General features: G+C 32.6%; 1 protein-coding gene across 1 annotated transcript in view; it reads left to right on the forward strand.

Moving 5' to 3' along the window:
* Positions 1 to 658: 658 nt before the first annotated feature.
* LOC136028313 (DNA mismatch repair protein Msh6-like) overlaps positions 659 to 13,002 on the forward strand; it is a 29,127-nt gene continuing 16,783 nt past the window's right edge. Inside the window, exon 1 of the mRNA XM_065706077.1 lies at positions 659 to 889. Coding sequence (XP_065562149.1) covers positions 807 to 889 — 83 coding nt within the window. The 5' untranslated portion in view covers positions 659 to 806. The remainder of the gene's footprint in view (positions 890 to 13,002) is intronic.

Genomic DNA, 13,002 nt, shown 5'->3' on the forward strand with positions numbered 1-13,002 from the left:
GTATATGAAATGGGTTGTCCCCTCCGCAGTCCCACGCTCTTTACGCTAAAGTTTTTAATAGTTTTAAAAAGTAGAATTGTGGCAAAGAGTCAAACTTTAGCGTAAAGAGCGTGGGACTGCGGAGGGGACAACCCATTTCACATACGGAGTAATTTCTGTTCGTTTTAAGTTTTAATGTCGCTCCTTACTTTCAGTTAAAAAAACTAGTTTTTTTTTATTTAATACCAGCATAAAATTAGGATCCCAAAGTGAAATGGGAGTCCTGCCAGAATTCGTCTTCATCATTTTGCTTATAACCCGTCACAAAAACTAGGTAGAGCCTAGAAAAAAGACCAATCAAAAATGAAGAAAAACAAAACAGAAGCAGCAGAAAAGAAATACTTTGGCAACCAAAAACAAGGGACTAGCAGAAATGACCAAAGATGGGAAGACTTCTGAAAATTAATAGAGAAATCACGAATACGCTTCTCAATAACACCGTCTGGGTTTACCAATTGATACTGTCTCTCCAGAAGAGTTACTTATCCATGTTGGCATTTCTATTAAATTCGCAAATTTGAAATTGCTTTGCTAATATCCTCTTAGTTAAAATTTTCGTAAGCCGCAGGTTTTTCTCATCTTGTAACCTGATTTTATGTTTTTGGTTTATAATTTTCTAGGTCACCTTCACGGGCACTGAGAAGAAGCGCTTTCAAATCGAAGTTCCCGAATCAGCATCCAGGCGAGCTACGGGTGAATACGAACTTCAAGGCAGTCGAAAAGGTTTTAAAAGGTATTGGACGTATGAGGCAAAAGAATTGCTGAAGATGATGATGGATGCTGAGGAGAGGAAAGATTCTATTTTAAAGGATATCGCTCGCCGAATATTTGAACGATTTGATAGCCACAGGTAAGACATTAGTCAGAGGTATGCCGGAAGTCCTTTTTGGCTTCTTTCAGCATAGGACAAAAATCATATATTTGCGTTCAGTTTTTGCGGTGCCTCTCACATCCTCCTTAACCCTTCCCTGTTATATGAATAAATACCTTACATAACACATATAACTATGTAATTTTCACTCTGATATTACGTCTAAATTTGTGACATAGTTTTATTATATTTTTATTACGTATTTTATTATCATATTTATATTTATTATATAACATAACATGTAAATATAATTATTATAAATATTATATTAAAAAATTATTACGCTACAAATTTACCAATTATACATTGCACTGCTATTTATTATATTTTTATTATTACGTATATATACATAACATATAAACATAGTTATTATAGACAGTGTATTAAATAATTCTCACGTTACAAATGTACCAATTATGTATCGCAAAAATACATATTGTATTTACTATGTTTCCATTATTATGTATGTATACATAACGTATAAACATAATTATTATAAGTATTGTATTAAATAACTCTGACGCTATATTTTTACCGATTATATATTGCAGCGCTATTTATTATATTTTTATTATTACTTATGTATACATCTATATATATATAAATAATCTATATATATAAAAATAAGTTGTCTGTCTGTGGATCAGGTGACGTCATGTTTCTGTGACGACTGACGTCATGAAGTTAGTTGTCGTCATTTTTGCTATAACGGTGACGTCATTAAAGATATTTAAGACATATATGTTCACGTAGAAATCTATTAATGTTTAAGTTTAAAATGACTGATGAACTTACAATGGCAAAAGCCGACGAAGATGCTCAAAGAGTCTATGCCAAAAAACTTGCTGCTGATAGAGAAAGTCAGAAAAGAAAGCGTGCCGAGGAATCAAAAGAACAGCAAGGAAACAGGCTTGAGGCTAAAGAACGCAAAACCGCGCAGTTAGATGAAGATCCACCTGGACAGCGAGAGTCAAAAAACATATCAAAACTGAAAATGATAGCGATGATGATTGGGTTTGGGATTTTGACTTGGATAAGGTCATCAATGCCTACCAGATTTTAGTTAAAAAAACGAAGGTTCGGCGATATGTATTTCATAGTGAAGCTGAAAAATAAAGAAGAAAAAGAAAACTGAAAAAAGAAAAAATGTAAAAAACATGACGACCGGGACACAGGGAATATAAATGACGACCAGGACACGCTGAAAAATAAAGAAGAAAAAGAAAACTGAAAAAAGAAAAAATGTAAAAAACAAAAAAATACTAAAAAGAAAAAACACTCAAAGAGAAATTACAGACCGGGACACAAATGACGACCGGGACAGAGGGAATATAAATAACGACCGGGACACTCAAAGAGAAATTACAGACTGGGATACCGGGACACAAATGACGACCGGGACACAGGGAATATAAATGACGACCAGGACACAGGTATTTAAGAATATCGTTCAAAGACAAATTTTTAATTGTAAGAAGACCGTTGAAAGAGAAATTTCTAATTGTAAAACGACTGAAGAACCTACAATGGCAATACCCGAGGAAGCTGCTCAAAACGAATGTATTCAAGCCGAAGTAGCTGAGTTGGTAAAGCGTTATTTTTCAGGTTCTAGGTCCGAGAGGCTCCAGGTTTGAACCTTGGCTTTAGCATTAATACAAAAGAAGAAAAAAACTAAAAAAGGTAAAAACTACAAAAAAACTAAAAAGAAAATATATATATATATATATATATATATATATATATATATATATATATATATATCTTCTATGTATATAAAAATAAGTTGTCTGTCTGTGTAACGATGACTCTGGTCAAACATTTTCAGATCAATTGCTGGCAATTGGAAACGGAAAGCTCTCAGTAGTGGGAAAGCCAAGAATGTTGTATATTCGCAATTTTTACGTAGTTTGAAACACATTTATAAATCTATCTATATTCACAGGTGGGACACAGGGACACAACTACAATGGCGCGTAACGACTTACGCGCGCGGGGGGGCTTGGGGGGGGGCGCGAAGCGCCCCACCAACTAGGTGTTGGGGTGGCACGAAGCGCCACCCCAACAGCTAGTATATATATAAAAATAAGTTATCTGTCTGTTATTTCTGTTACACTATGTCTGTCACGCCAGATTATATCTTATCTATATATAAAAATAAGTTGTATGTATTTTTGTGTTGAGGGTTTAAATGTAAAAACTGGGTATTGCATAAATATTTCGAAATATTTTGACAATAGATTAATGTAATTTGAAAACCTTAAAAAAGATACTTAAAATTTTGAGGTTTATTATAAATTGTTGAGCTTTAGCAAGCTTGGCACGTGAAGATTTTTTTAACTGTCAATGTTAGAATGAACATGTTAGACAAATTGAAAAACATTGAAAAAGATAGAATGTTACCAAATCCTACATTGGCAGAAGAAACTGCCGAGGAATCTGCTCAAAGGGTTAATGCCAAAAGGCTTGCGGCTAAAGAACGCAAAACCGCGCAGTTAGATGAAAATCCACCTGGACAGCGAGAGTCAAAACGTATCAAAACTGAAAATGATAGCGATGATGATTGGGTTTGGGATTTTGACTTGGATAAGGTCATCAATGCCTACCAGATTTTAGTAAAAAAACAAAGGTTCGGCGATATGTATTTACGTCTGAAAAATAAAGAAGAAAAAGAAAACTGAAACTAAAAATGTAAAAACTGGGAATTGCATAAATATTTCAAAATATTTTGACAATAGATTAAAGTAATTCGAAAACCTTAAAACAGATACTTAAATTTTGAGGTTTATTATAAATTGTTGAGCTTTAGCATGCTTGGCACGTGAAGATTTTTCCAGCTGTCAATGTTAGAATGAACATTGACCGACAGAATTTGGGTTGCTATATGTCACTTGGTTAATACCAAGTGCCATAAAAAGGTAAAAAACTAAAAAGAAAAAAAGGCTAAAAAAAACTAAAAAAGCTGCAAAACTAAAAATAATTAAAACTAAAAAAGAAACTATATTATATATATAAACTAAAATATAATATAATAATATATAATAATATATATAATAATAAATATAATAATATAAACTAAATATATATATATATATATATATATATACTAGCTGTTGGGGTGGCGCTTCGCGCCACCCCAACAGCGCCCCCCCAAGCCCCCCCGCGCGCGTAAGTCGTTACGCGCCATATTAGTTACGCGCCATTGTAGCTGTGTCCCTGTGTCCCACCTGTGAATAGAGATAGATATAAATATATATTTTTAACTACGTAAAACATGCGAATATACAACATTCTTCGCTGTCCCATTGTCTGTGCATATAAATAGCATTTATATTCCCTGTGTCCCGGTCGTCATTTGTGTCCTGGTGTCCCAGTTTGTATTTTCTCTTTGAGTTTCCCGGTCGTCATTTATATTCCCTGTGTCCCAGTGTCCCGGTCGTCATTTGTGTCCCGGTGTCCCGGTCTGTAATTTCTATTCAAACAATCCCTGTGTCTCAGTCGTCAATTATATATCCCGCCTGTGCCCCCGGCGTCCCCGTTGTAGTTGTGTCCCTGCGTCCCGGTCGTCATTTATATTCCCGGTCGTGATGTGTGTCCGGGTGTCCCAGTCTGTACTTTTTGTTTGAGGTTCCTGGTCGTCATTTATATTCCCTCTGTGTCGGTCGTCATTTGTGTCCCGGTCTGTAATTTATCTTTGAGTGTTCTTTCTTTTTAGTTTTTTTTAGTTTTTTACATTTTTTCAGTTGTTTTTTCTTCTTTATTTTTCAGCGTCACTATGAAGTACATATCGCCGAACCTTTGTTTTTTAACTTAAATCTGGTAGGCATTGATGACCTTATCCAAGTCAAAATCCCAAACCCAATCATCATCGCTATCATTTTCAGTTTTGATATGTTTTGACTCTCGCTGTCCAGGTGGATTTTCATCTAACTGCGCGGTTTTGCGTTCTTTAGCCGCAAGCCTGTTTTCTTGCTGTTCTTGTGATTCCTCGGCACGCTTTCTTTTCTTACTTTCTCTATCAGCTGCAAGCCTGTTTTCTTGCTGTTCTTGTGATTCCTCGGCACGCTTTCTTTTCTTACTTTCTCTATCAGCAGCAAGTTTTTTGGCATAGACTCTTTGAGCAGCTTCCTCGGCTGTTGCCATTGTAGGTTCTTACGTCATTTTACAATTAAACATTTTTCCGTGAATGCATGTCATAAATACCATTAATGACGTCACCGTCATAGCAAAAATGACGACAACTAACTTCATGACGTCAGTCGACACAGAAACATGACGTCACCTGACAGACAGACACAGACAGACAACTTATTTTTATATATATAGATATCTATCTATATAAAAATAAGTTGTTTGTCTGTCTGTCGACTGACGTCATGTTTGTGTGTCGACTGACGTCATGTTTGTCGACTGACGTCATTATGAGTATCTGTTTTAAGGTTTTCGAATTACTTAAATCTATTGTCAAAATATTTTGAAATATTTATGCAATTCTCCGTTTTTACATTTTTAATTTCAGTTTTCTTTTTCTTCTTTATTTTTCAGACGTAAATACATATCGCCGAATCTTTGTTTTTTTTAACTAAAATCTGGTAGGCATTGATAACCTTATCCAAGTCAAAATCCCAAACCCAATCATCATCGCTATCATTTTTAGTTTTGATACGTTTTGACTCTCGCTGTCCAGGTTGATCTTCATCTAATTGCGCGGTTTTGCGTTCTTTAGCCGCAAGCCTTTTGGCATTAGCTCTTTGAGCAGCTTCCTCGGCTGTTTCTTCTGTTGTAGGATTTGGTAACATTCTATCTTTTTCAATGTTTTTCAATTTGTCAGTGTTCATTCTAGAATTGACTGTTAGAAAAAATTTTACGTGCCAAGCATGCTAACACTCAACAATTTATAATAAACCTCAAAATTATAAATATCTGTTATAAGGTTTTCGAATTACTTTAATCTATTGTCAAAATATATAGAAATATTTATGCAATTCCCAGTTTCTACATTTTTAGTTTCAGTTTGCTTTTCAGTTTAGTTTCATTTTTATATATAGATAAGATGTAATCTGGCGTAACGGACAGACAACTTATTTTTATATATATAGATATGTATATATAAATAAGTTGTATGTCTGTTAACTGACGTCATGTTTGTCGACTGACGTCATTATGAGGATTGAGCATTATTCTGTCATGAAGTTGTTTATCGACTGACGTCATGTTTGTCGACTGACGAAATTACAGACCAGGACACCGGGACACAAATGACGACCGGGAAATGGGGAATATAAAGGACGAACGGGACACTCAAAGAGAAATTACAGACTGGGACACCGGGACACAAATAACGACCGGGACACAGGGAATGTTCGATTAGCAATCACCATCAACAAAGCTCAAGGACAATCATTAGAATAATGAGGTATAGATCTGAATACAGATTGTTTTTCCCATGGACAATTATATGTTGCATGTTCAAGAGTCGGTAAACCTGACAATCTATTTATATGCACAGACAATGGGACAGCAAAAAATGTTGTATATTCGCAAGTTTTACGTAGTTAAAAACATATATATATATATATATATATACTAGCTGTTGGGGTGACAGGGAATGGTCGATTAGCAATCACCATCAACAAAGCTCAAGGGCAATCATTAGAATCATGAGGTATAGATCTGAATACAGATTGTTTTCCCATGGACCATTATATGTTGCATGTTCAAGAACTGTTGGGGTGGCGCTTCGCGCCACCCCAACACCTAGTTGGTGGGGGCGCTTCGCGCCCCCCACCCAAGCCCCCCCGCGCGCGTAAGTCGTTACGCGCCATATTAGTTACGCGCCATTGTAGTTGTGTCCCTATGTCCCACCTGTGAATATAGATAGATATATATATATATATATATATATATATATATATATATATATATATATATATATATATATATATATATATACATATATATATATGGTTTTAACTACGTAAAACTTGCGAATATACAACATTCTTTGCTGTCCCATTGTCTTTGCATATAAATAGATTGTCAGGTTTACCGACTCTTGAACATGCAACATATAATGGTCCATGGGAAAACAATCTGTATTCAGATCTATACCTCATAATTCTAATGATTGCCCTTGAGCTTTGTTGATGGTGATTGCTAATCGACCATTCCCTGTCCCGGTGTCCCGGTCGTCATTTACATCCCCCTGTTTCCCCCGGTGTCCCCGTTGTAGTTGTGTCCCTGTGTCCCGGTCGTCATTTATATTCCCTGTGTCCCGGTCGTCATTTGTATCCCGGTGTCCCGGTCTGTATATACATTCGTTTTTTAGTTTTGTTTTTCTCCTTTATTTTTTTCCTTTTTTTTCTTTTTTAGCTTATTTAGATTTTTAGATTTTTTAGTTTTTTTATTAGTTTTTAGTTTTTTTTCTTTTTAGTTTTTTTGTCCCGGTCGTCATTTATATCCCCCTGTTTCCCCCGGTGTCCCCGTTGTAGTTGTGTCCCTGTGTCCCGGTCGTCATTTATATTCCCTGTGTCCCGGTCGTCATTTGTATCCCGGTGTACCGGTCTGTATATACATTCGTTTTTTAGTTTTGTTTTTCTCCTTTATTTTTTTCCTTTTTTTTCTTTTTTAATTTATTTAGATTTTTAGATTTTTTAGTTTTTTTATTAGTTTTTAGTTTTTTTTTCTTTTTAGTTTTTTTGTAGTTTTTAACTTCTTTTTAGTTTTGTTAATTTTTTTTTTACTTATGTCCTGGTCGTCATTTATACTCCCTGTGTCCCGGTGCTTTGTTGATTGCTAATCGAACATTCCTTTTGTCCTGGTCGCTTTCTCTTTGAGTGTCGTCATTTATTTTTTTCTTTTTTAGTTCTTTTAGTTTTTACCTTTTTTAGTTTTTTTTAGTTTTTTAGATGAAAATTTTTTTTAGTTTTTTCCTTTTTTTCTTTTTAGTTTTTTATTGGTTTTTACCTTTATGTTAGCTTATTTTTCAGTTTTTTCCTTTTTTTTTAGTTTTTTTTTATTTTTTATTTTTTTTAGTTTTTTACCTTTTTTTAGTTTTTTTAGTTTTTTTAGTTTTTTAGTTTTTTAGCTTTTTTACTTTTTTTATTAGTTTTTAGTTTTTTTGTAGTTTTTGCCTTTTTTTAGTTTTTTCAGTTTTTTTTTTAGTTTTTTATTGGTTTTTACCTTTATTTTAGCTTATTTTTCAGTTTTTGCCTTTTTTTTAGTTTTTTTTAGTTTTTAGTTTTTTTAGTTTTTTACCTTTTTTTAGTTTTTTTTTAGTTTTTTTAGTTTTTTAGCTTTTTTATTTTTTTTTATTAGTTTTTAGTTTTTTTTGTAGTTTTTGCCTTTTTTTAGTTTTTTTAGTTTTTTAGCTTTTTTATTAGTTTTTAGTTTTTTTTGTAGTTTTTGCCTTTTTTTAGTTTTTTTAGTTTTTTAGCTTTTTTATTTTTTTTATTAGTTTTTAGTTTTTTTTTGTAGTTTTTGCCTTTTTTTAGTTTTTTCAGTTTTGACGTCACCTGATCCAGTTTTTTCAGGTGACGTCACCTGATCCAAGATCCACAGATCCACAGACAACTTATTTTTATATATATAGATAGTTTTTTTTTTTTACTTATGTCCTGGTCGTCATTTATACTCCCTGTGTCCCGGTGCTTTGTTGATTGCTAATCGAACATTCCTTTTGTCCTGGTCGCTTTCTCTTTGAGTTTCGTCATTTATTTTTCTCTTTTTTAGTTCTTTTAGTTTTTACCTTTTTTAGTTTTTTTTAGTTTTTTAGATGAAAATTTTTTTTAGTTTTTTCCTTTTTTTCTTTTTAGTTTTTTATTGGTTTTTACCTTTATTTTAGCTTATTTTTCAGTTTTTCCTTTTTTTTAGTTTTTTTTTATTTTTTATTTTTTTTTAGTTTTTTACCTTTTTTTAGTTTTTTTAGTTTTTTTAGTTTTTTAGCTTTTTACTTTTTTTATTAGTTTTTAGTTTTTTTGTAGTTTTTGCCTTTTTTTAGTTTTTTCAGTTTTTTTTTAGTTTTTTATTGGTTTTTACCTTTATTTTAGCTTATTTTTCAGTTTTTTCCTTTTTTTTAGTTTTTTTTAGTTTTTAGTTTTTTTCGTTTTTTACCTTTTTTTTAGTTTTTTTAGTTTTTTTAGTTTTTTAGCTTTTTTATTTTTTTTATTAGTTTTTAGTTTTTTTTTTTGTAGTTTTTGCCTTTTTTTAGTTTTTTTAGTTTTTTAGCTTTTTTATTAGTTTTTAGTTTTTTTTGTAGTTTTTGCCTTTTTTTAGTTTTTTTAGTTTTTTAGCTTTTTTATTTTTTTTATTAGTTTTTAGTTTTTTTTGTAGTTTTTGCCTTTTTTAGTTTTTTCAGTTTTGACGTCACCTGATCAAGTTTTTTCAGGTGACGTCACCTGATCCATCCACAGACAGACAGACAACTTATTTTTATATATATAGAAGATATATATGTTTCTAACTACGTAAAACTTGCGAATATACAACATTCTTTGCTGTCCCATTGTCTGTGCATATAAATAGATTGTCAGGTTTACCGACTCTTGAACATGCAACATATAATGGTCCATGGGAAAACAATCCGTATTCAGATCTATACCTCATGATTCTAATGATTGCCCTTGAGCTTTGCTGATGGTGATTGCTAATCGACCATTCCCTGAGTCGCCATCGTCATTTATATATCCCCCTGTGCACCCTGGCGTCCCCTTTGTAGTTATGTCCCTGTGTCCCGGTCGTCATTTATATTCCCTGTGTCCCGGTCGTCATTTGTGTCCCGGTGTTCCAGTCTGTGATTTCTCTTTGAGTGTCCCGGGCGTCATTTATATTCCTTGTGTCCCGGTGTCCCGGTCGTCATTTATATCCCCCTGTGCCCCCCGGCGTCCCCATTGTAGTTGTGTCCCTGTGTCCCGGTCGTCATTTATATTCCCTGTGTCCCGGTCGTCATTTGTATCCCGGTGTCCCGGTCTGTATATACATTCGTTTTTTAGTTTTGTTTTTCTCCTGTATTTTTTTCCTTTTTCCTTTTTTTTCTTTTTTATTTTATTTAGATTTTTAGATTTTTTAGTTTTTTTATTAGTTTTTAGTTTTTTTGTAGTTTTTACCATTTTTTTAGTTTTTTTAGTTGTTTTTTTTTACTTATGTCCTGGTCGTTATTTATACTCCCTGTGTCCCGGTCGTCATTTGTGTCTCGGTGCTTTGTTGATTGCTAATTTATATTATATTTATATTTATATTTTTTATATTTATTAATATTTTTTTAGTTTTCTTTTTCTCTTATTTTTCAGTTTTTTCCTTTTTTTTAGTTTTTTCTTTTTTAGTTTTTAGTTTTTTTTTGTTTTTTACCTTTTTTTAGTTTTTTTAGTTTTTTTAGTTTTTTAGCTTTTTTAGTTTTTTTATTAGTTTTTAGTTTTTTTTTTACTTTTTGCCTTTTTTTAGTTTTTTCAGTTTTTTTTAGTTTTTAGTTTTTTACCTTTTTTAGTTTTTTTTAGTTTTTTAGCTTTTTTAGTTTTTTTTTTCTTTTTAGTTTTTTTTGTAGTTTTTACCTTTTTTAGTTTTTTTTCTTCTTTTGTATTAGTGTGAAATAATTCAGACGTCATATGCGGACAAACACACGACGTCACTCGACAGACAGACAGACAGACATAACCCACAAACAACTTATTTTTATATATATTTATTCATATTTTTTTAGTTTTCTTTTTCTCTTTTATTTTTCAGTTTTTTCCTTTTTTTTAGTTTTTTTCTTTTTTAGTTTTAGTTTTTTTTGGTTTTTAACTTTTTTTAGTTTTTTTTAGTTTTTTTAGTTTTTTAGCTTTTTTAGTTTTTTTATTAGTTTTTATTTTTTTTGTAGTTTTTGCCTTTTTTTATTTTTTCAGTTTTTTTTAGTTATTAGATTTTTATCTTTTTTTAGTTTTTTTTAGTTTTTTAGCTTTTTTAGTTTTTTTTTCTTTTTAGTTTTTTTTTGTAGTTTTTACCTTTTTTAGTTTTTTCTTCTTTTGTATTAGTGTGAAATAATTCAGACGTCATATGCGAACAAACATGACGTCACCTGATCCATCCACAGATCCACACACAGACAACTTATTTTTATATATATAGATATATATATATATATATATATATATATATATATATATATATATATATATATATATATATATATATATATTCAAAGGTGTAACACAGGGACACAACTACAATGGCGCGAAAAAGAAAAAGAAAAAACCTAAAAGATAAAACTTTAAAAAAAAGCAAAAAATAAAAAAGGCTAAAAAAACTAAAAAGAAAAAAAGATAAAAAAAATAAAAAAAGCTGCAAAACTAAAAAAAAAGAAAAACTAAAAAAGAAACTATATCTATATATATAAAAACAAGTTGTTTGTAGGCATGTTTGTTTGTTTGTGGGTTTGTATATGACGTCATTATAAGTATATAAGGCTTTGTATATGACGTCATTATAAGATGACACTACAGACCGGGACACCGGGACAATACTGATTGTTTTTCCCATGGACAATTGTACGTTGCATGTTCGAGGGTCGGTAAACCTGACAATCTATTTATATGCAGCGACAATTGGACAGCGAAGAATGTTGTATATTCGCAAGTTTTACGCAGTTAATTTGTATTGTATCTATCTATCTATCTGTCTATATAAAAGCGAGTTGTGTGTATGTATGTTTGTTTGTTTGTAAAAAGAGCGTTTGCATATGACGTCATTATAAGTACATAAGGCTTTGTATATGCACAGATAATGGGAAAGCCAAGAATGTTGTATATTCGCAAGTTTTACGTAGTTCAAAACACATATATAAATCTAACTATATTCATAGGTGGTACACAGGGACACAACTACAATGGCGCGTAACTAATATGGCGCGTAACGACTTACGCTGTTGGGGTGGCGCGAAGCGCCACCCCAACAGCTAGTAACATATAAAAATAATCATTATAAATATTATAATAAATAACTCAGACGCGATAAATTTACCAATTATATTTTAAGGTGCTATGTATTATATTTTTGTTATTATATATATATACATAACGTATAAAATAATTACAATAATTATTATAAATAGTCTATTAAATAATTGTGATGCTTCAAATTTACCAATTATATATTGGAGTGCTATTCAATGTTTCCTCTTTAATCCTTATGACTTAGAAGTATTCCAAAAGAAAGAAGAGATATAATCCTCTTCCTCTCCTCCTGAGGTTAAAACTGTTGGTTTTCCTGTCTGGGTCAAAAATAAGTTTAGAACAGTATTTCTCAACTGGTGCTATCCTACCACTTTTGTGTACTTTCTGTACGTTGTACCAGTTTTTCAGCCGTTACCCCCCAGGAGAAAGCCTCGCTTCTTGATGTTTGCCCCAACGAAGGCACAATAGTGCTCAGTGAATTTGAGGTGTATAGTGAAATCAGGAAAGCAAACACAAACGTCTCTCCTTTCCCAGGCGAAATCCTTGCAAAGCTCATACGTGAATTTGCTTTGTTCCTAGCGTACCACTCTCGGTTCTTATAAACCAGTGCTTTGCATCTGGGACCTTCCCTAGATCGTGGAAAAAGGCCCACATCCGTGCAGTTCCCAAAGTGAACCCACCCAAGTTGTTTGATGCTTTAAGACCAATCTCCCTAACGCCATGCCTAGCAAAAGTGACAGAATCGTTCATCCTGCGGCAGCCACTAGAGCAAGTAATACAGACTATCGACAAATACCAATATGGCGGACCCCCAAAATGTGGGACGTCTATCTACCTAGTCAGAATGTACGATCAGATCCTGAAATGGCTTGAAAAGCCATTTCAGGCTGTGAAATGGCTGTTCTGTCGACCTAACCGACATCGACTTTTGTAAAGCTTTTGATTTTCTATCACACCTAGTGGCCTGCCAAAACCTAAAACGAATGGGTGCTAAACACCAAACGCTAGCCATTGTGCTCGATTTTCTGTCTGAAAGACAGCAAAAAGTATTTGCTTTACACGAAGAGGACTGTGACTCAGAGTGGAGTAAAATAACCTGTGGTGCCCACCATGGGACTGGCAGGAATAACGTTTCTGGGCCATCATCAATTACTTGCTGGTAGAACATAC

Source organism: Artemia franciscana, chromosome 6 (assembly GCF_032884065.1).
Source record: "Artemia franciscana chromosome 6, ASM3288406v1, whole genome shotgun sequence".
Classification (NCBI taxonomy): Eukaryota; Metazoa; Arthropoda; class Branchiopoda; order Anostraca; family Artemiidae; genus Artemia; species Artemia franciscana.